Below are 25,026 nucleotides of genomic sequence, written 5' to 3'. Positions count from 1 at the left end.
GTCTGGTTGCCGGCAGCACGCACCCCCCTCCCCCCATCGCCAGCATAGCACCCTGCCCCCACCCCGGGAGGTGTACCAGACCACTCACACAGCCCTAGTGTATGTGGAGAGGGTGTAGGATGGCGGGCACAGGTAAGGGGGGTGCCTAAGGAGAAGGAGGGGCACCCGGGGGTCCAACCGTCCCATGGTCAGACTGGGGTGACCACTGGATCTGGATTATCCAGCCCGTCACCCAGTCCCATAGTTGATTGTAGATCTCACAGGAAAAACCAGGAGAAAAAAAAATCTATCTAAAAAGAAAAAAATGTTGCCAGGACCAGAGATCCCAGCAAGGAACTAGGTCCTTACTCCTGACCAGGCAGAAAAAAAGTACCTATAGCAGAGAGTGGGAGTATACCCCCTGGGACTGCCCATAGGCGCAGCCAGACTTTTTTTCTCCCTAGTGTCCTACTCCTGTAGGGGGCATATAACCCAATGGTTAAGAATATCATGAGCTGTGTCTTGTCAATGAACAAAAGAGAAATGCTTGCAATACTAAATTTAACAATCCAAAATGGGTTAAAAACACAAGAAGTTCTTTACTATAAACGCTGCGTAAACTGTTGGCGCTATAGAATCCCCGTATTATAATAATAAAATCAATTAGGGTTTACACTTTAGGATCTCTACTCTTGGCATTTCTGCAGAAAAATGTAAAGCAAAAAAGGAGTCTGAAACATCTCTCCGTTGGTCACAATAGCTGAATAACATTCTAAGATAGGAGAATGTAGTAATACATTTCTAGCTCTAAAATTGGTAAGTATAGCTATAGTATATCAGTAATCAGCTGTTCAACTTCCAATGATTGACTTTCCACCTAAAGCAAAGGCCAAGCTGGCAAAACAGCCCATGCCTAGAAAGCACACACTTTTTTTTCTTTTTAAACTGTTAGCTATTTTTTTTTTATTGGGAAAAAAGGCAATATGGCTGACTGAAGCAAGAGAGATACCTCCAGAAACATTTTCCTGGGCAAGAATAACACCTGAATTACGGCAATTTAATACCAAACCCAGATCAGGCAACATATATACCTGTTTGAGCTGGACTGATTGATGGTCACAGATTGAGATACCAACAGAAATCCATTAACATTTGGGACCAGAATAATCTTTTGAGGTTGGATACAAGAAAGCACTTCTACATAACCTTTCTCAAGATTTGTAGAGTGGCCGATTAACTAAACAGACATGCTCCGAAATTAACAAAAACTATCAGGGAACTGCAAAAGAGAATTGCTCCCAGGATCTCATAGGTGCTTGTACCAAGAGTTTCTACACAATTTTAAAATTTGTATAATTTGACAACAGGTAAGTGAACAAAGGAAGTAGCCAGAAACTATGTAAATTCTTAAGAAATAAAAAACTGCAAAAATAACCAAATCGGACAGATTTTGCTTCCAACTGCTCAATGTGAGTGAGGATAGAATAAAAACACGGTGTTGGGAACAACAGCCTCCAGGGACACTAATTGGTATCTTAATACTTAGCAGACACTAGAGCACAGCATGTTCAATGTAAGGACGCAGGAAGTGAAAGAAAGGATATTGAAGGATATTGAAGGATATTGAAAGAAGCATTCCAGGTTTGGATATTTTTACTTCGTTACATTGATCCAGCTTGGACCAATGCAACCAAGCCTATAACCATACACGTAGGATCCCCATGGAATCTGGAAATCACTGTAGTAGACCCTAGGGCTGCACGATATTGAAAAAAATTACATTGCAATATTTCTTTCCCCCAACGATATATATTGCGATATTGAGCGGTGAGCGCCGTGAGCAGCGGCACAGCAAACCAATCACGTGTGCAGGCACGTGGAACGTGCAGCCTTCTGACCATACAGGGTTAATGTTAATGTAGGGAAGTAGTGCAGCCTTCTGATTGTACCATACACTACAGGGTTAATGTTAATGTAGGGAAGTAGTGCAGCCTTCAAGTTCTGATTGTACCATACAGGGTTAATGTTAATGTAGGGATTGGGAAGTATTACAGGTTACGAAGACAGTGTGGAAGTCGGGACTCACAGTGAGTAGAACAACACAGCCTGACATCCGTCCCCTGACATGTTCAGTCTGCCCTGGAGCTAGTTCTCCGGACTGAGCGGTGAGCGCCGTGAGCAGCGGCACAGCAAGCCAATCACGCGTGCCTGCACACGTGATTGGTTCGCTGTGCCGCTGCTCACGGCGCTCACCGCTCAGTCAGGATAACTAGTTCCAGGGCAGACTGAACATGTCAAGGGAGGGGATGGATGTCAGGCTGTGTTCTTCTACTCACTGTGAGTCCCGACTTCTCTGCCTTCCACACTGTTCTTAACCTGTGATACTTCCCCACACCATCGCGGTTCCGGCGATGTGACTATCGCGCATGCTCACACCGTGATGTCGATGTTAAAAACAAATATCGTTCAGCCCTAGTAGACACTATTAATTCACTGATCTCCACTAGCTTCCAGGTCCTGTGCCGAGCAGCTGCCCTGCTACATTCTCAACACAGGAGGTCGGCCGCTCCATATGGGCATCATTCAGTGATCACTCTTCATTCTCTCAATAAATGAAAAGCGTTCTCTGATAGGATGAGGTGGAGAAGCGGGGCAGTGATGCTTTGTATTATTTGAGAAACTTCCCGTGCCCAAATGGCCAACCTCATAAATTCAGAATGCAGCAGCTATGTACAGCAGCCCCCCTAATACTTACCTGAGCCAGTCTTTACCCAGCGATGTTGGAGGAGTGTTTCAGCTGCCCGGGACTCCCCTCCTCATTGGCTGAGACAGCAGCACGGCACAATTGGCTCTAAGTCAGCCAGCCAGCCAAGAAGCCAATCAGGAGAGAGACGGACGGGGCCAGGTTGCGGCTCCGTATCTAAATGGACACAGGGAGTTGTAACTCGGCTCGGCTGCCCCCACAGCATTCAACAGGAGGGAGGGGCCAGGAGCACAGAAGAGGAAACCGAGGAGGAGGAGGATCCAGGCCACTTTGTGCAAAACCACTGCACAGAGCAAGTAAATGTAGCATGTTTGTTATTTGAAAAAAAAAAAATCGCTTTAAGTTCAAGAAAAAGAGCTTATTCATCAGATTGAAGTTGAAAAAAAAATAAATATGTGATAAGCAACTGCCTGATTTTTTTTCTGTTGGTTCCAGTGCATTTGAGCTATATGCACCATGTTATTAAAAATATCTCTACAAGCTTTGCCAAATTACAGGTCAGCTGCATATTGCACTTGTGAAGATCAAGGAAATACTACTGTTTTAATGCTTGATTGTAACCGCATGGTTTTGTAACTTGGCTCACTCATGTCTCATATGGACGTTTAATACAGAACTTCATAAAATTCTGCTTTTATGCATGTGGAAAAAAAATGGGCTGCTTAGTATATCCATCCAAGCTCAGTTTATGACCTAACCACTAGTTTACACAGGTGGAAGCACCCAGCTGTTATTGGACAACAGTTCAAGACTTTGCTGGGGTGCTCAATGAACAGGTGAATTATCTGGGGACACACAACAGCCAACTCAAGCCAAAAATACAGAAAAAAAGCCTAAAACACATAAAATGCATTACTTAAAAAAAAAAAAAAAATCAGAAAGGGGAAACCTAAATGTAACTATTTAAGCACAAAAGTTTCCATGGTCTTTTTACAGTCTTTTGTGTCATTATACAGGTTTACATAAAACCTGTAATTTTGTATTCGATAGAATAATGAAAGATAAAGACATGCGGAAGGGGACATTAGGGGTTTGTATTTTTCAGTTTTTAAGGTTTAAAGTAGAACTATAGGCAAAACCGTTTTCCTGACATTTTGGATAGCATAAGGGAGGGTTAAAACTCGTGTCAGTTTTTTTTTTGTTTTTTTTGCCATCTCTGTCCTTTTGGGGAGATTTACCTTCACTTCCTGTCCCATAACCAAGAAGTGAAAAAAAAATTCCCTGCAAATTAAGGGAATCCATTGGGGCCCCCCATCTCATCAGAACTAGTGTCCCTATTGGAAGATTTCCCCTCTAATATTTTTCTGGGGACAACCCAAAATTTTAATTTACTTTCACTTTTAATGATAAAAGTAAACAGGACAGGATTTTTTTCTTCCGCTCCGGCACTTTTTTTTTTTTTTTCACGGACAAGGATGACAATTGTGTCATCCACTCCATATGTCCGTATATCATCCCATCCGTTTGTGGATGATATACGGACATAATGTATGTCTATGGGGATTGCGGATGTCACCGCTGACATCCGATTTTGCATCCCTTCCGTTTTTTAAACGGAAGAAAAATAGGGTTCTGTTCCATTCCAAAAAACAGAACAGAACTGAAAGGACACAAATCGGATGTCAGCGGATGGTCAGCCGCTGACATCCGCAATCCCATTGACATGCATTATGTCCGTATATCACTCGCAAACGGATGGGGGTGATATACGGACATACGGAGCGGCCGTGTGAAAGAGGCCTAATGGTGGCAGAGGTAGTAATAAAAACAGGTGATGCAAGACTTATGTAATCTGAGGGATATGCATTATTTATAGTATGAAAGACTATAGTGGCTTCAATAGAACAGGACCCATTTTTGGCAGTAGTGTCAGAATTGACACTTAGCTAAAGTATACATCTAATTTACAAGAGGAAACATGAAAACATGCTCTAACCTTGGAATGTTAGCACACAGTCACGAGTACAGTCAGGCATATAGTTTTCAGGCATAGGTGACCACAAAAAAGTATAATAGTCTCGGGCAGTGCTCCATCCAACCTGAAAAAAAAAAAAAAAATTAAAGTGTAAAACACAATATACTTTTTTCTTTACAAGGAGAAAAGTTTAGTGAAAAACAAAAACATAGCTTTGAAAAGGGCCCTATTCACATTTGACCTGAGCGCACCTTGGGCTCTGTGCATGTTTTAAGCTGTAATTATTTTTCCTAGCCAATAGAAATCTTGGTTACTAGACAATAAAACATCCAAAAACGTGTGTTTTCAGGCACTCCTATTAAAAGCGTGACACTGCTCCAAATGAAACTTGCAAACTTTTGCAAGCGATGACCTTCAAACTTCAAGTGACACTATGTTCAGGTGAAAACGGGCACCAAAGAATAGGAATTCATTGTTCGCTCTGCACTCCTGTGACCCGTTATCAGCCAAAAGCGGGCCGAAGCCCACTGTCGGCTGATGTCACAGAGCCAGTCCTCGCTGGAAATAGATGACGACCATATGGTCAGGATCTACCCAGGAGCGTGGACCAGCACACCTGGCTCAGCGAGCCTCTGAGAGCCTGAGTCAGCCGATCCCGCCCTCTTCACTGTCTCAACAGTACAACAACAGGGAGAGAGATGGAAATAAAAATGTGACAGTGGAGGAGTCCTATTGTTAGAATGCCATGGTACAGGTGGGAAGGATTTTTCTATCCACCTTGCATGTGTGGAGTGTGGATCAGAGCAGACAGTGGTGACTGATAGTCACCAGCTCTCTGCTCAGGGAGGTCTGAGAACCGAGCGATCAGTGGTATTTGATCGCTCGGTTCGCAGGCTTAGAGCCAGCTGGGGAACGATGCTGCATCCACCTAGGTAAGCATGATTCTGAAAAAAAAAAACCCATACTTCTCTTTTAAACAGTGACATCAAATGGAGAAAGTCCAATAGTGTCCATATAGCAATAAGAGGTATCAGATCCCAGCAGTGTACAGACAGCTATCACCACCTTTGTGAACATAGATCTGCTTACCAGGAGAAGATGACCATGTATTTATGGTGGTCATTTAAGCCAGAGCTCGACAAACACCCCAGGCGCCAAGTTGCAATGGCAACAAGATATTTCTTGTGCCTAAGCCCCCCCCCCCCGCTATGTATCCCAGGCTCCGCTTGCCCATCCGCAGGGTGGTGGGAGGGAGGAGAACAGGCACAAGTCTGCACTCCTACCCTTCTTGTTGTTGAACTGGAAGGGCCGTGTCCCCATTGACAGTTTCCTCAGCAAAGCCAGGAAAGAATGTAATGTAGTGCGATGCATATTGCAGTACATTCAGTGGAAAAGTTTGTCGCCATTTCACAGGCACACGGGCTTTTATATTTTACCCCAAAAAAATTGGGTAAATTATTGAGTTTCTGTGCCCCAGAAAATTAACTTTTAATGTGTTATTTGCGGTAATATCGAGCGACACAAAAAAATTGGAACTACCACTATTTTATTCTCTAGGGTTTCTGCTCTCAGAAATCATATAATGTTCGGGAGTTTTATTGATTTTTTTTTTTTTTTAACGTGTGCAAAAAACGCAAAAACTGCTCTGGCTGTAAAAGGGTTAAAGGATAAGTTCACTTTCAGGAACATGTTACATGTTCCACTCGTAAGCTTTGTTAGTAGAAAAAAAAATTGGCTCCTAGATTCAAAACAAATTTGTCAAGCAAGCCCTGATTTAAGCAGTTTTTTGCATGGCTCCAAATTGGGCATAAAAAACACAGGGGTTCCACACTGAAATTAGGATAAGCAGGTCCAGCCACTCTCTAGGGAGACTACCTCCTCACCTCCAGAATGAACAGATCGCCTTCTCTTCAGCCCTCAATTAACCAGCCCAAAAAATACAAAGATGATGCATGACAACGAGCATGCGTCCTGACTCCACTCAACACATTTTGTCATATGTGAGACATCAAGGCCCCTGATGACATGACATATGAAGAAACGCACTGTGTGGAGTAAGACTTTTCCATCATTTTAAATGCATGGTCACTTTCTACATATATAAACTTCTGATAGTTGTACATGTTGTTCTGATCCAATGTTAAATTTTCTTTTTTTTGCCATCGGTCTTCTAACTTTACCAAACCATCGTATAAACGCGGTTTATTTAATTTATATCACAAATGGAAACATATCATACAAAGGCGATACAATGGGTCCCATTTCTAGAAAAAAAAAAAAAAAAAAAATTCATATAGGCATCAGTTAGCTTGATACCACAAAAGTAGAATTTGTAGATTTTAGGACAATCCAACTCATGAGCACATTAAAAAAAAGGGAGGGGAAAAAAAAAAAAAAAAAAAGACTCACACAGGGCAATTAAAGGGAATATATAGTCTTTTCAACATTTTTAGATGAACATGTAAACAAGTTTAGCTTGCTGTAAATCTTATCCAACCGCAGAATGTTTTAACGCCCTTGTTTGTGTGTATAATTTGTAATTGTATACATACATGGCAGCAGAAATGCAAGTATATGAGTCAACCAACTCATTAAAAATAATGGACTCTCTATTTGGCGGATATATTCTGCTTCTAATGTGTAACCTTCAAATCTCTATGTTTAATACAAAAACAAAATTTGGAAGAGCGAGCATGTAAAAATGTGAAAGTGACATCAAAAAATTACTTTAAAAAAGGAAAATTGCAATAGTAACTCAAAACATATGCTGGATGAAAATACACTATACTTTGCCTGTAAAGACTTCATGGGAAGAAATGAGATTTGACCATTGTTATTAAAGGTGGTTTAAAAGGCTGAAGGATTTTTTTATCTTAATGCGACCCAGTAGGTCCACCCAATACAAAATGCCTGCTGAAACTACATGAGGGGGATGTATACAAGACCCATCACCTTGCATAGAGAGAGGAGCAGGGACTAGTCTTGATTACAGGAAGCTCTCGCATTTAGGATTACTGCAAAGATCTTGTATTAATATGCATATCAAGATTCCAGCAGCAATACAGTGCCTCGAAAAAGTATTCATATCCATTAAAACGTTCCACATTTTGTCATTTTACAATCAAACAAATTGGTATTTGGATTTCATGTGATAGACCAACACAAAGCGGCACATAATTGTGAATTGGAAAGAAAAAGATAAATGGTTTCCAAATTTTTTTACAAACTTAAGTGAAAGGTGTGGCATGCATTTGTTTTTAGCTCCCCTGAGTCAATACTTTGTAGAACCACCTTTCGCTGCAATTACAGCTGCAATTCTTTTTTTTTAAAAATCTGCCCTAGACAGAAAAACATGTATCTACAGTGCATATATTAGCTAAATTTCTAGTTTCTTAGTAATACAATATGTCCAAGCAGGTATAGCTTAGTGGTAGCAATAAAGGGGCTAAAAAACAAATGCTTGGATGCAACAGACATCCTAGACATTTACTGCAAATGTTTCCAGCATCTTTTAAATTCAAAGAAACAATAATAAATCAGCTTTCAATCTTCAAAAGAAACGGCAACTACATTTTCAGTATGCAAATGTCCAAGAAGAAAATGATCTCTCTGCCAGTTTTCCACCGCGGTAATGTGTACGGCGGAGAAGACTGGAACCAAACGTTCTGCCCACCTTAGAATGCCGGCTACCTCCATATCTGCCAGGACACTTCTCGTGCCTTCCTGGTGATTGACATAAGTCACGGCCGTGGCTTTGTCTGATTGAATCCGCACTGGACATCCCTGAAGATGATCCAGTCAATGTTTCAGGCACACTCTGATCGCTCGGAGTTCCGGGACATTGATCAGTAGTCTGGACCCTTCCAGTGTTCAGACCCCGTGAGCAGAATTTTTGCTGAGGACGCCTCCCCACCCAGACAGGCTGGCATCCATGGTAACCACTGTCCAATACAAGGGGAGTAAGGATTTGCCCAGCCGAAGCTCTGAAGAACAAAGCCACCATATAAGGAACTCTTTCGTTCCCCGGCTCAGCTGGATATAGTTGTCCAGAGACTGCAGATTCTTGTCCCATTTGCCTGGAAACTCCCTTTCCAGGGACCTCATATGGAACTGTGCAAACGGTACCGCCTCAAAAAGGTAGACACTATCAGGCCCAGCACCTGCATGGAAGTGCGGAGGGATGACCACTTGCTGAACAGCAGGAGACGAATTGCAGTCTGCAGTTTCTGGAGTTTGTCCAGAGGAAGGAGCACTCTGGCTAGGGCCGAGTGCAGAGTCAGACCCAGATAGTCCAACTTTGTGGATGGAACCAGAGCAGACTTCTGAAAATTCAGAATCCAGCCAAACTCCCTCAGAGGTCGTATGGTGATCTCCAGGTTTTTCACCAGAACAGTTGGAGACTCTGCTCGCAGAAGGAAGTCATCCAAGTGGCGCAGTACCTCGATTCCCCCCCCCCCCCCCCGCTGACGTAACAATGCTAGCACCGGGGCTGGGCTCACACTTTTGTGAAGACCCGAAGAGCAGAGGTGAGACCAAAGGGTATCGCCACAAACTGATATTGCTCCCCTCCCACGCCAAAACAGAGGAAGCGCTGGTTACCGGCACACATTGAAATGTGAAGGTAAAAATGTCATTGATATCGACAGAGGCAGGAAAATCCCCCTGATGCAGGGATTCCACCACCGTGCGAATGGACTACATTCTGAACTTTTGCTCCCGCCCAAAGCAGTTCAGCCCCTTGAGGTCCAAAATTGGATGCACCTTACCTTCCTTCCTGGGAACTGTAAACAGGTTTGATTAAAACCCCTGAAAACCTTCCGATGTCAGAACCAGGGACAATTACCCCTTGAAGTAACAGGTCTTGCACCACCCCAAAAATACCCTGTAAGCGGTCCAGGGACAGGCACAAGTTGGATGGAAAGAACCTTTCCAGAGGATAAGAACAAAACTCAATCTTGTAGTCGGACCGTACGACTTCATGGACCCACTGGTCTTGTACCAGGGAAGTCCTCGGGTCCAGAAACCAGCGAAGACATCCCCCCACTCCCAATACGAGTGAGGGCGCACCTTCATGTTGAAGGAGCCTTATCCACGGGTCTGGATAAGCCCGCTCTTGACTTGCCAGACCAAGTTCGTTTGGATCCACCAGAGGAGGCCCTGAAAGGCTTTGATCCCTTGTCAGTCGCCCCTGAGGGACAAAAAAAACTTCTTATGAGCCGAGAAGGATGGCCCACATCTTCGATGAGGTTCCTTGCCCTTAGTAGCCTGCGGAAGAAAGGTACTCTTACACCCTGTGAGACCCTTAATGAGGTCATCCAGGGTAGCTCCAAACAGACAATCCCCTTGAAAAGGAAGATCAGTCAAGGCCTTTTTTGATGTCTGGTCCGTAGACCAGCACTTGTGCCAAAAAATATGCAGAAGGACCACTGCTGAAACAGAGAGCCTAGCGGCTAGGGGAGCCACATCCGAAGAGGCATCACAGATAAACTGCAGCCCCTGGACCAACTGGTCCGCCAGCACAGCAAAGGCAGGGGGGAGCTGCTCCCCTCCAGGTCACGGCGTAAAAGCTTAAACCAATCAGTCAGAGGTTGCGACACTAATGCAATGGTAAATACCAGCTTCAATGCCGAACCAGCCAGGTGTACATATTACGGGCCACAGCCTCCGTCTTCCTGTCAGCCGGGTCCTTATAGGCTAGGGACTCTTCAACCAGAATCATGGTTGCTTTGTTAAATCTGGAGACCAGAGGGTCCACCACCAGTGAAACAGTCCACTTATTATGAAGGGACTCCTCATAGGGGCACCGCATAGCAAATCGCTTAGGGACCACAAGGGGACATTTTGTCGCTAAGAGTTCCTACTCTTTAGCGACAATTCTGTCAAAATAGGAGGGAAAATGAAACACCTTTGCCACTCTGGATGGCTTGCGAGTGCCAAAGGGAACCTGCGCATCCGTCGGAGCTTCAGCTGCGTCCTCCATTTTTAAGGTCTCACACACAGATACGATCAGTGCATCCACCAGTGCCTTTTCGTGAGTGGAGGGCATGATTTATGCTTAAGTCGGTGAGTACACATTCAACATGTAAAGCCTAGTGTACCCACCCACATTCACTGCAATTGCCAGAGGTTGTGAGAAATGTAGTTCCTTGTCCTATAGAGAGAAGAGGATATGATGTAATCAATCATAGCTTTAAAACCTCCTCCTTGGCAGAACAGATCCTTTTATCTTTTATTATACACAGCTGACTTCCTGAAAATTCAGTTGGACTTTTCTCTTCAATGGGAAGGAATTTCACAAATGTAATAACTGTTTAGAGTTTTGTGTAGGAGGGTGTACTAACAGGTGATTTTTTTTTTTTTTTTTTGTCCATCTAAGTAAATCTTTCAAAAAAAAAAAATCACCTGTTAAAATCACCTGATGAAAAACTGAATTCCTCCTGCTGGAACTTTTTTATCCCCACTCAATAGACTGTCCTGAAGCAAGCAAAGTGCAACACACACTTGTTAAATAGACAGTCATGCTTTATAAACGTGCCTTAGGATTTTGTTTTTGAAAAGGCAGTGGCTAGGTCACTCCACAATTTTATAGATAGCCCAAAAGTGTGATATAAATCTCTACTAAGCTGGCAGTATCAAATAGAGTATATAAACAATTTTTTGGACTATAGGAGGTCCGCGGGTTACAAACATCTGATTTACAAACCACTCCTACTTACAATCGGAGGGAGACAACAGGAAGTAAGAGGAAATGTACCCCTAGGAAGGGAAATTCCCTCCTGTAAGTTATCATGGGAAAAAAAGTGTCTCCACTGAAGCTTTATCACCAATCCTTGTTTCCACAACAACAATATAAAATGTTCAAAAAACAATTGTTATTAGGGACATAAAGTGAGGGGAAATCTTCTGAACAGGGGCACAGACAGCAAAACAAATGTTACAGGGGTGTTAACCCTTCCCTATGATATCAAAAAAGCTTAAAAAAAATTTTTGGGCTGTAGCTACACCTACAAAAATGTACCTTTTCCGACTTACAAACAAATTTAACTGAACAAATCTACAGACCCTATCTTGGTTGTAACACAGGGCCTGTCTGTATCCCCACCCTCCACGGAACATTGGAAGATACTTCTTGCATCACCCCTTAGGATTTGTGATTACTGATGAACTACAAAATGTTTTATCTGTCTGTATCAGTCAGCTAATGCAAGCATGCAAGCATGGAGGGTAAAAAAAATGCAACATTGTTTTTGGCCACGAACACTGATGATGTCACATATGTATTCTGTCTTTTATTAAATCAAATGGAATACACAAGGAGAATGATCAAGTGATAATCCTTGACAGGAAAAGAGAATCACGTTTTTGTGATGAATTGTTAGGGTGTAAAGGAAGAAGCATGGACCAGATGAAATGGGAAACAAATGTTTTGCAGCTGGAGAGTTATAGGAGAAAATACACATTTTATTTACAGACTTATATGGGAAAATATGAAACCAAAAGCAGACCCATTTAAAATTAACTCATCCTATGACAATTTTATTTTTATTATTTTCTTTAAATATTGATTAATCACCTCTCTTCAAATGTTTATGAGGTTCCAAAATTCATACTGCAGCCTTATTCATTTCTATTGAGGAGCCATAATCTGCAGGACCGCTGGTGGCCACCATAACTCAGTTTAGGAATGAAGAGGGACGCAGCATGAATGTGCAGGATTAAGGGAACCCTGATGGGGTCACCTGCTGAGGCAAGGCTGTGTAGCTCTGGACAGAGTCGCACTGGACAGAGTCGCACAATGCAAAATACTGGATCGAGTACAAAGGTAAGTATTTCTCTAGGTGTGGTACAACTGTCCTTCAACCACTTCAGCGTCGGAAGGTTTACCACCTTAATGACCATTTTTTTGTGATAAAGCACTGCAATACGTGTGTGATCGTGCGATGCTGGACCCAAAAAAAATAAACAAATAAAACTGCAAAAGCTATTGCGTCTACAAACTAAGGGACTGATTTATGCAAATTTTTTTTTATACTAGTAATGGCGGCGATTTTTGGGGCAGACAAATCTGACACTAAGTGACACTTTTTGGGGACAGTAAAACTAATACAGTGATCAGTGCTAAAAAATGCACTGTCATTGTACTAAAGACATTGGCAAGGAAGGGGTTAACATCAGGGGCTAGCAAAGGGTTAAATGTGTTCCCTGGGAGTGCTTGCTAACTGTGTGGGGGATGCATTGACTAGGGAAAGACAGATCCGTAGAGGAAGACAAAGTCTCCTCTCCATCTTCCCCTCTCACAGAATGGCTTTGTTTACATAGGCAGACCACCATTCTGCCTCTCCAAAGAATGATCGCCGGGTGGTGGCGAACATCGGGTCCGAGGGACCCGCTGTGTCAAAAAACACGGAGGGACAGGGCCGCCGTACAGGTACGCCATTTTGCACAGGAGGGCCGCCCTGCCGCAGTAAACCTGTGTGGGACAATCCATAGGCGGTTAAGGTGTACAACTTTAAAATAAAGAGTTAAAGCAGTAAAAAAAAAAAAAATAAAAAAAATAAAAATAAGTATTCCACCACCTTCCCCCCACGCGCCCCCCCCCCCGGGGGGTGTTTAAGCCATAATGTGCTAGTATGCACCGCACATTATAATGACAAGCTTACCTTAGAACGAAGGCCTCCAGCGCTGGCATCGATGTCGAATGTTCCATCTTCATTCAGTCTTCCTACCAGGTTCCCGTTCTTCGGCCATTTCAATGGCCAGGCCGTGATAACGTCACTCCTGAGCATGCACGCGGGAGTCAGGGCCACGGCACAACATTCTAATCTGACGGCACACTTAGTGTGCGGTCAATTATATGTGCACTGCATATGCGCACCAGACGTCACCGGCTGCTTCAAATTATTGATTAAGTGATTATCTCCTAAACATTGCAAGTACCTTATAGGCTTACCTGCGGGTACAAGCTAAAAAGCTGAGTTTACTACTGCTTTAACAGTTTTAAAAAAGTTTCTTAGCTCATCTGGCTAAAAAAAAAAAAAAACAGAATCAGAATTTTTAAAAGGCCTTTCTAGGTAATCAGAGGTTCTGTGGGACAGTCAATTAATTCAAGATCATGCTGGTTGGGTTCCCCATCGTCACCAAGAAAATTTGGTATAAAATCTGTAGGTACAAAGACAGGACCTGAAGACCTGGGATTGATTTATTCCAGACCTGAACTGTCTTAATTAATATTGAACACAAAAAGACACGGTGAGCTGTGTAGTACTAATTACAAGATATTTCCAGCCATGCAACTCATTTGCCTTACAGTAAAAGCTAACAGTAGCCTTTCTTCCTGTAATTTATTATTCCCCCTGGGCCATCTCCTAGCTGAGAGAACACATACCTCCTTTCTTTGGCAGCCACTGCTAAATAACTTCGTCAGTACCAGTGAAGAAAGAATCACAATAAACCAAGTTGCCGGTCTGGCATGGGAAATCCTGTGCAGAGAACCGCGGGCTACAGTTCTCCAAACCTCTTCTTAATGTTTAATACAATAAAAGTACAATAACAAAAATTACAAGATACTCCACACTGCATGGTGAATAATATGCATGTTGTAGACATTTCCACTGCCATTACATTAAATGTTGTAAAAAAATAAATAAAATCTGTGCCGCTGCGTTCCTGTTGGTTTAGAATTACTTTAGTTACTTCCTTACTATACTTACAAATTCCCCAAGAGAAGCCTCAGTGTTAAACCATCCCTTGTATATGAGGGATTAACAATTTTGAAAAGATTGGCGAAGGTACAGCAGTGCTAAATGTGAAAGTAAAAAATAAGAAAAAAAATAAAAATAAAAACGTTCTAGTGAAAATGAATAAAAAACATCAGTAAAGAGTGCAATATTTAAACCTGAACTGCAGGCAAGCAGCTAAATATAAAGCTCACATATTTAAAAATGAACCAATAATCTGTCAAAAGAATTTTAATTCTTTATAGTCAACATTTTGATCCAGCCAACAAAGCTACTTCAGTTCCCTAAGTTTTTCTTTGTTAAGCAACACAGCTTGGTCACTGTCCCATACACAGGCCTAAGATTGTGCACAACTTTGCCACACCACTCTGTCTTCTTCGGTCAGCAAGCTCTCACTATTAGATTGAAAGCAGTGTACAAAGCAGTACAGCTTGCCTGGCTCACAGTGCTTCCTCACTTCCTTTATTTCCAGAGCCCTGGGAAGCTAATGCACAAGAGAGGTTTGGGTACTTATAAAAGCTGCCTTTACCAATGTGTTTTTAAAGTAAGAGCGTTTGATACCCCAATACTTTATGTTCCTGATATGCGACTGCTGTACCATGTACTTGTATGAAAAAATTGGATTTTTGACTTACCATAAAATCCATTTCTCTGATGTTCACTGACGGACACAGCACCTGAACTTCTTAACCATTGGGTTATACTGCCTCCTACAGAAGTAGGACACCAGGCAGAAAAAAAAGGATTGCTACGTCTATGGGCAGTCCCAGGGGGTATACTCCTCTCTCTGCTATAAATACTCAGTTTTGTTACAAGCAATGTCAGAAGAATTACAACTCCACAGAGGGGTGGGTGCTGTGTTCGTGAATGAACATCCAAAAAATGGATTTTACGTTAAGTCAAAAATCCCATTTTCTCTTTTGTTTATTGATGGGCACAGCTCCTGATCTTCTCAACCATTGGGACATCCCAAAGCAGAGGTAAACGTGAGGGGTGGGAACAGAGAAAAATAAACTCCCAAGGCTAACTATAGCCAACCAGGTAAACAGGAGCTCAACTAAAACTGGAGCTCACCTAAAACAAACAATACACCCTCAAAGAGGACCAGGTCCTCTAAACAGCAGCAGTCTGCAAAAAACCTTGCAGCCAAAAGGAAGCATCTGCAGACGCCAACACTTCCGCTTTATAGAACTTTGTGAAAGTGTGCACCGATGACCAGGTGGCTGCCTTGCAAACCTGTGTCACTGCCGCCTGATGACGGAAGGCCCAGGAGGCACTAAGCGCCCAAGTAGAATGCGTCTTGACAGGAAAAGGAGAAACCTGACCCTTGATGGAATAGACCTGAACCACCATATGTCTGATCCATCTGGAAATGGTCGCAGAGGAAGCGGACAACTCTTTCTGAGGCCCATCTGTGAGCACAAAATAGTGGGTCTGACTTCCTAAAAGACTCTGTAGTTGCCAGGTACACCCTAATTGCCCGGACCACATCCAAGGCATGCAAAGCAATTTCCTTCGGATGTTTTGGCCTAGGACACAGGGAAGGCAACACCATGTCTTCATTCAAATGAAAATCAGAGACAACCTGGAGGAAGGCACGACGGACAGAGGCGAAGAACCACCTTATCTCAGTGAACCACCAAGTAAGGTGAACGGCAGGATAACACCGCCAATTCCAACACCCTGTGTGCAGAGGTGATAGGCACCAAAAAAAGGCCACCTTCTGGGGCGGTCATTGAATGGCCCCATGGACCTCAAGGCCCTCGTTGAGGCCTCTGAGGGTCAAGGACCCTAGCATGAAGGTTCAGTAGGATTCTCTCTTGCATAACCTCTAGAATCTTCTACCAAAAGTCCTGGTCCCCATCAATGGTCTCAATGACAAACACTCTAAGGCCAAAGGGGTCCCTATTATGGTACTGTAAAGTGCAGAGGTACCGAATATTTGTTTCTTTCCTTCACTTTCTCCCTATCCTACTTGCTTAATATACTGCATTTGGGTTCCCCAAATCTAACTCTCAAAGGGCGTATCGTGCGCCCAACATACAGGAGGCCACACAAGACCATGAATGACAAAGGTGGTGCCGCAATTGATGAATTGCTTGATCCTAAAGGTGGGGCCATCGCTCCCCAATATGTCCTCCTTCCTGTGCCACATAAAGGAACCACAATTTTTCAAAGTGCATTTATAACTCCCCTTTTTTGGTCAAATCGTGTAGAGTAGACCATGGGCCAGAACTACCCTCCTGGTTGTTCCAGAGTGGACGAATCCTACTCAGTGCAATTTTGCTCCTACGGTCTCTTGGTTTTCTGAACACTATCTCTGGTTTAGATGGTAAACTCTTTTTCAGAACTGGATCCTATTGCAGAATTTTACAATTCCACTGGAGGACGTGCTGTATCTCAAACGCTTTAGTGTTAAACGTGGAGCTAAATCTAATAGGAGTCACTTCATCTAAGGGGGTTTTGTTTCTGATCTTATTCCCACATCCAGACTTATCCCCAAATAGATTCTCCTATATGACGCCATCAGCATTGTAGAGTACCCAGTATTTCCTGAATGCTTCCTCAACCATATTCTCATTATACCCTTTTTCATAGTCTATCCTTCTCGTACAAGTTCTATATAATCGACAATATTGTCTGAAATGAAAAATGTTAATCCACCTGGTGGTTGCTCTTCACATGCAGGTAGGAATTGCCTGCACTAGGCTTAAAGTGTGTTTTGGATATAATATTCCCATCCTCATCGGCTCCGAGCTCCACATCTAGAAAGACCAAAAAGGAGTGGTCGATGACATGGGTGAATACAATGCCAAAAGGATTAATATTACAGAAGGAAAGGAACCCACAATTCCTCTGCTAACCCATTCCAGAAGATTAAAACATCATCAACGTATCTGGCATAGAGGGCCAGATTAGCCCTATACGGGTTGTTGGCCCATATGAACCTCCCCTCTCAAAAGCCCATGAAGAGGTTAGCGTAGCTAGGGGCAAATCTAGCCCCTCCATAGTCATCCCTCTCACCTGTCTGTAGTAATCTCCTAAATAGAAAAAGTAATTGCGTGTCAAGGTAAACTCAACTGCCTTAAGGCCATACTGGTGTTCAATTGATGTATACAAATGATGAAACATTAAGGGATAGCCATTAATACTGTGGACACCACTTGAACGATGAGAAGATGTCCAACATGCGGCCAGAGTCTCTGACATAGGAGACCGTCTGGCGGGATCCAGAAGTGACGTCAATGGAACGCAGGACATGGCCGGAGTTTTCCGCTGCGGCATCCGCATGCAATCCAGCCAGCTGAACACTTGGGGATAGTCAGAGCGGCACCTAGTTTTGCCCTACTGGGGCCATCTATTGGGTTAGTCTACTTGAGCACCTCCTTCCCAGCCAGGTCCACTACCATGCAGGAAGGGTATGTCATGCCAAACATTGGGGGATACACTCTCACTTGGTTCTCTTAGAAATGTATCAATTTTAAGTTTTTTTGAACTTTAATACTTGTAAATAATATTAACTTTTAACATTGCAGTATAAATGTACTTTACAGTTAAATTGTTAAATGTAAATGTATTGATGTAGTAATGTGTGTGTGTGTATATATCACATATACACACACACACACACACACTTGCAGGGACATCAGAAATTCACATCATCTGATTGTTAATGATGCATAAACTGTTGCAGTAGTGCACTCACCCACTGCAATAAATTTAAATCACTACTGAAGTGCAGTCAGTGCAAAACTGCTAGAAAATAAGCTAGACAAACAGCTAGACAGTGGATTGGAGTCAGTGGACTACCGCTGCAGTAGTGCACTCACTGCAACTACTTCAGTCAGTGCAAAACTGCTAGAAAAAAACCTAGACAACAGCTAGACAGTGGATTGGACTGGAGTCAGTTGACTACTGCTGCAGTAGTGCACTCACTGCAATGATTTACTGCAGTCAGTGCAAAACTGCTAGAAAAAAAAAAAGCTAGACAATGGATTGTACTGGAGTCAGTGGACTACTGCTGCAGTAGTGCACTCACTGCAATGATTCACTGCAGTCAGTGCAAAACTGCTAGTAAAAAAGCTAGACAGTAGATTGGACTGGAGTCAGTGGACTACTACTGCTGCAGTAGTGCACTCACTGCAATGATTTTTAATCACTACTGCAGTCAGTGCAAAGCTGCTAGAAAAAAAGCTAGACAGTGGATTGGAGTGGACACTAGTACTACTACACTTTTCAATACTCCCAGTTAAGTAGAACAATATTATTGTAGCGACCCCTTTGGCATCGAGTAAATAACGAGAGGAGAGCTTCTGATGGGTGCAGTACTTTTATTCTGTTGCATCAAAGGTGTGCAGGAGGGTTGAACATCACCAACGTCAATGCCTTTAACACCTTGAGCACCGTAAACCATAAGCATCATGAGCACCATACAACCCTAAGCACCGTGAAAACTCACTCCGCTTGCCAAGGGGTGCAACTTTAAAACGTAAAAATCCTCCATCACAATCGCCTTCCCATGAGGTTCTGCTGACACGCTTTGCATATGAATTCTGAGTCAGAGAAAAGCCTTCCCTCTAAACTAGAGAAAGGAGGAGTGGTCTGCTGATTAGAACATTCCCCAGGGAAACAAGTGGAAGGCAGAAAGGTTCCACCTGGCAGTTAGTGCTGAACAAAGTTTTAAAGTGATAAATGGACAGTTACAATTATACTGCAGAAAGCAGAACATTTCAGCATGTTCATGTTCACGTTCACCTGTTAAAACAGGTTCTGTTTTTTTCATATAATGCTGCCACTTCATTAACATGCTCACTTGGTACAGGAGGAGAGGAGGACAGAGGAGCATAGAGAGAGAGAGGTATCTTTTAGCATGGGAAGCAAGTCTTTTGTAGCGTGCCTCATTTTCTTTCCACCACCGAATAGGATCATCTCTTCTGTCAATTACTGGTTCCTTCAAATAGAGATGAAGTTCATCATCCAGGCTCATTTTTTCAGGTTCAGAAGAATCCTCACATGAAGCCCTAACACTGAAAATGTCATGATAATTTGACCACAATGAAGAAGATTCTCTTCTGTTCGTTGTCTTTTTTGGCCATTTTTCTGTTTTTGCAGCATGCTGCTCTTTCGGATTATAAAAATGCTGTTCTGGACTTGTTTTTTCGGCAGGAACCTCCTGCACATCCTGTTGAATATCTTCTGTCAGCCATTGTTTTGCCTTTGCCAATACATCATCAGAAGAGAAAGCATTGTTCTTGTATCGATGATTCAAAAGACTTGCCAGCACATTTTTAATCTCTTTATGCTTCTCAAAACATATATCAATCAAAGCTCTCTGGTTTGACAGACCATCATTTGAAAATTGGAGGGTGTTGTGTGCCATGACACTGAGGTCTGACATATCAGAAAGCCTCATTCCTTTCCGCATGTTTGCCCCGCTGTCTCGAAGGAGCACAAGCATCACTCGGTCTTTGGTGATACCCCATTCTGCAAGCATGCCTAGAAACATTTCTCCACTGTACTCCCCAGTGTGGGATCCTTGCATCACTTTTGTATTCAAGACCAATTGCCTTTTTGGCCATCCACTGTCAATGAAGTAGCATGTAAGATTCATTAGTGACTCTGTTTGTCCTCCTCCTGACCAACAGTCAGTCGTGAATGAGAGGGAGTTGCCAGCATTGTCTGGTTGCAGCATAGCCTTTACTTTCTCACTGACCTTTTGGTGAATCTTTCCCAGCATTTCGGTTTGATAATACTTCTCACTCTTCAGTGTGTACCTTGGCTCAAGTATGGACATCAGCCACTTAAATCCTGAGTCAGACACCATTGTAAATGGCTGGTTATCAGTGACCATCAACTCTGTGATTACTCTGTCCAACAGTTGGGATCTTCCATCTGAATCTAGACTGACACCTATTTTTTTCTGAAACATATCTGTTATTGTTGCCTGGGATAGTGGAGGAGGTATTTCAAAATCACATTGAAATGCATTTTGTTTTTTCTGTGCTGCATGAAATAATTCAATATAATGAACTCTTAGATGGGCCCAAAGATTTCACTCTTCTGTTATGTAAACCCTGCCTGTCAGCGGATTTTTAAATTTTGACTTTACTTCCACATTAACCCCTTCCTACCCAGTGCCATTAGTACAGCGACATTGCATTTTATTAGCACTGATCACTGTATTAGTGCAGGGCTCGACAAACACCAGGAGCCAGGTCACATTGGCGACTAGAATTAGCGACATGGCACCTGGGCTGCACTGCAAGAGGTGTCTTGTCCCCATGCCCATACACCATCCCCCCCACCCCCCCGTGGGTGTGCGGATTAAGATGCCGCTCCGACTGGTATTTGAGGCCGTGGCTTTGCAGCCTTCTGGAGTGAGACCCTTCTATCGGGGAACTGGCGCCCTCTTGTGGTGGCCAGGGGTGTGACAAGCAGTCACTAACGGTGCTGAGTGTTTCCCCTGCCTGTTCTCACTGCCCGCACATCTCCTTCCCAAGAGGAGAAGAGACTAAAGTTGTTGCAGGCTTCACCTGGCACCCTTTGCTTAATGGTAAGTGGACAGGGAGTGTGGGGTGGTTGTTGGAACAGCCTCAATTCTATTCACACCCTCACAAAAGATGGAAAGAGTTTATTCATTTTTATTAATATAAATTTTTTATTATTTTTCATCATCTCCCTGCCATGTCACAGCCACACAGCCGAAGGCCCTTTTCACACAGGCTGTCTGATCAGGTCCGCCTGTCAGTTTTTCAGGTGGACCTGATCAGACCCTACAGTCTCCTCTATGGATCGGCGGATGTCCGCTGACAACCGCCGCCAACCGATCCTGTCTGCCAAAAACAGACTGATGGTGGTCCTATTTTTTTATCAGTCCGGCGAATCGAATCAGATGGCATTTCCATCGGACTACCCCATAGGAGAGCAGGACTGTGTCCATGTTTGCTCTGCATAGCGGAGCGAGAAGGACCTGTCATCATTAGTGGAAAAATCCCTGCTGAGCAAGCGGATTCCACTTAGTGGAGGTACCCATATGAAAGAGGCCGAAGGTGGCATGAGTTACTGGAAAACCCATCGCCCCCACCTTGCTGCACGGTCCTTCCCTAGTGAGCCACTGCCCATCACACCATCAAGCCAAATACACACAGGCCGAATGCCGGGCAACATCAGCGGTTTCAATAAAAAACAGCCGCCATTCAGCCCATGTGTATGGCAGCCAGTCCGACAGAAGCCAGCTAATTCGGCATGCACGAAAAAAAAAAAACTGGCTCCTTACTTTTTAGCTGGCTCCTAGATTCCAAGCAAATGTACAGAGCCAAACCCATGGGCTGGGTACCTTGTAATAGTTGTGACTGCATTCTCTAGCGACCTGTATATTAAAGCAGTATTAAACCCAAAAGAAAACATTATATTGCTGTTTACGCATTCTTAGATAGGTTATCTGTTTTAGTTTCATTTTTTAGGTTCTCTTTCTTCTATGTTCATCTGGTGATCCAACCAGTTTTTCAACAGAACAAGCTCTGTTGCATTTATAGAGTTGAGACAAATTAATACTGACAGGGGTGTTTAAAATGAACAGCTTTTATTTATTGATGTAAAACCCTTTATCCCAAAGAAGAAAAACGGTTTGCTGCAAGGTTAGATTTAGGCATGTGTCTAAACCTCCCTTTCCTCTGAAGCCTGAACTGGCCCCACACCACGCGTCTAAATGAAGCCTAACTGTTTATATTCTTCTAGCTCAAATTTACCTAAGTAGTGCTCTGAGAACCCTTTGTCATATACAATTGTTTTTTTGGAAAACAAGACTGTATACATGAATTTAGAAAATAAATAAATAAAGCAATAAAACTTTTAAAAAACACTAAGAAAATCACCCCAAACTATTTTGATTCCCTTTAGTTAACATTACAGTATACGATATTCTCATTGTGTACATTATCTGGTAACATATATGCAAATCTTGACAGTTGAATAAATCAAAATTGGACAAGAGCCAAAAAACACAGTGCAAGCTAGTAGTGAAGTCAAGACAGTGATTTGTTTCTTCACATACTCACATTTGAATAACTCAAGTACAGGTTATGGACCATTCATTTTGGTAACAATTCCAACCACAATACAAAATGCTGTATTTATAACTTAAATTAAAAGGGTAGCCATACCTTAAAAATCCCAACCCAGTCTTTCGGATGTGGATGAATATATTGTGTCAGGGTGTAGTGACATTCCAGAGGAGCACTTGGAAGGTAGCTCTTGGCCACATTCTGAAAAATCACATGTGCAAAATTGGATGTGCTGTTTGTTGATGGAAGGTCTTGCAAAGCTGACATATTTAACCTGCAAAATGGGAATATACTATTATAGGTTTATAGTTCATTTAGAGGCTACACTACATTACATGGTTTTCAACTGTCTAAAATAAAAATGTATTTGGACATGAAAATACATATATAACCTTATCAACACAAGAGACCGCATATACCTGAACATATTTAAGGCCCCTTTCACACTGTGCGACTTGTCCTGCGACTTTGGACTGCAAAGTCGCATGGCATGTCGTACTCCATGATCTCCAATGAGTACCATTCATATCTGTGCGACTTCAAGTCGCAACTACTTCAAAGTAGTCCCTGCACTACTTTGGTCCGACTTTGATGCATTTTGAGGTCCATAGACCTTAAGATTACACAGGCATTGCTTCGCACAAGTGTGAAAGGGGCCTAAAATGCAGCTAATTGAGTAGATGTTTATCACAGAAGTCACAACTGTAAAGCCCTCTCAGGTATGTAACAACAATTTCTGTTCTAATTGCTTTATTGGCCTTGAAGGAGATAAAAACAGTAATACCCACAAAAGGGCTAAAACATCTGATAGAGATAACCGACAACTAAAACCAGGGCCGGACTGGCCTACCGGGATACCGGGAAATTTGCCGGCAGGCCGCTTTAAGATGGGGCCGCTACCGCCGCTTTAAGATGGGGCCGCCCGGCCGCTTGATACAGCCCCCGCTGCGCTCCGACTCCAGCGATGGATATCTTCTCCTACGCCAGCCACTGTAAGCGGCATGACGTCACATCCGGCAGGGGCAGCGGCTGCAGGTCATCTCCTTCATCTCTCTGCATGACGGTCAGCGCCGATCCCACACAGGCGCCAGCAGCACCATCGCAGCAGCAGGAGGACATGAGCTGCCATGCCACATGTAAAAAGCCAGGTAAGACTCAATGCCCAGGGAAGGGGGGGAATCAGCATATTAGAGCCCTTAATACAATGCTGATCCGCCATCTCCCCTGGCCCCCTCATGGACTAAATGCCATGCATAAAAATAAATGGTATTTTATTCAAAAATATTAAAAAGTATACAAAGAGTACATAATACAGATTATGTCGCTACAAGAGAGACAATAAACATGTACTGTATATAGTTTGTTAAAACATATTGTACATATTAGATAGTGATAATGGAATATACATATCGCCTGACATGTTTCGGACATAAAGAGGGTGACGTCCTTCATAGGCTGTGTTCACATACACATTATATACACACACACACACGCATACATACATACATACATACATATATATATATATATATATATATATCCGTGAGGGATTGGTGTGCATAGCTTTTCTCCAATGCCAACACAAAATATAGCTGATGATAGGTTACTGCTTATCATAAAAACGACAGGTGCCACTGGTGGAAGGATGCTGTAGGAAAGTGAATACTGCAATTCTCAAGCCAACTGTTTAGTGCAAATCACAGGGACCCAGGGCTGGTGTATCACCTGTGCCCAAATATCACTCAGTTCACGCATAGGGAGCAAAAGCAGTCAAGGTGTTCAATGTAGGAACAAGCTGATGTCCGAAACATGTCAGGCGATATGTATATTCCATTATCACTATCTAATATGTACAATATGTTTTAACAAACTATATACATGTTTATTGTCTCTCTTGTAGTGACATAATCTATATTATGTACTCTTTGTATACTTTTTAATATTTTTGAATAAAATACTATTTCTTTTTATGCATGGCATTTGTCAGTTTAGTCCATGAGGGGGCATTCAGGCCATTGGCCTTTTTCTATTTTACGTATTTAATTATGGACATGACAAATTCCAGTTGATCCCCTTTATCTGTACTCTAGCATTTTTGTCTGTATTAGGGAAAAGGGGGGAGGGGGATCAGCATTGTATTAGGGGGAGAGGGGGGAATCAGCATTGTATTAGGGGGAGAGGGGGGGATCAGTATTGTATTAGGGGGAGAGGGGGGATCAGCATTGTATTGGGGGGGCAGGGGGGGGCAGCAGTATATTAGGGGGGTAGGAGGGGGAACAACATTGTATTAGGAGGGGAACAGCATTTTGTTAGGGGGAGGGGGGGGATCAGCATTGTATTGGGGGGGCAGGGGGGGGCAGCAGTATATTAGGGGGGTAGGAGGGGGAACAACATTGTATTAGGAGGGGAACAGCATTTTGTTAGGGGGAGGGGGGGATCAGCATTGTATTAGGGGGAGGAGGCCAGGTCAGCAGTGTATTAGGGGGGTGGGGGGTATCAGAATTGTATTAGGGGGAGGGAGGGATCAGCATTGTATTAGGGGAGGGGGGATAAGCATTGTATTAGGGG

At 43.0% G+C, this 25,026-nt stretch overlaps 1 protein-coding gene across 1 annotated transcript in view; it reads right to left on the bottom strand.

Annotated features, from left to right (window-relative positions):
• Positions 1-25,026, bottom strand: part of TAX1BP1 (Tax1 binding protein 1) — a 250,625-nt gene that overhangs the window by 199,868 nt on the left and 25,731 nt on the right. The window contains exons 2-3 of the mRNA XM_082257735.1: positions 22,558-22,732; positions 4,680-4,782 (exon numbers count right to left, since the gene is read on the bottom strand). Of these exons, the coding sequence (XP_082113861.1) occupies positions 4,680-4,782; positions 22,558-22,725 (271 nt within the window). The 5' untranslated portion in view covers positions 22,726-22,732. The remainder of the gene's footprint in view (positions 1-4,679; positions 4,783-22,557; positions 22,733-25,026) is intronic.

Source organism: Pelophylax lessonae, assembly GCF_965119305.1.
Source record: "Pelophylax lessonae genome assembly, chromosome: 5".
In the NCBI taxonomy this organism is placed as follows: Eukaryota; Metazoa; Chordata; class Amphibia; order Anura; family Ranidae; genus Pelophylax; species Pelophylax lessonae.
Note: the sequence above shows the minus strand (reverse complement) of the source record. Positions and strands in the feature narration are given on the sequence as shown.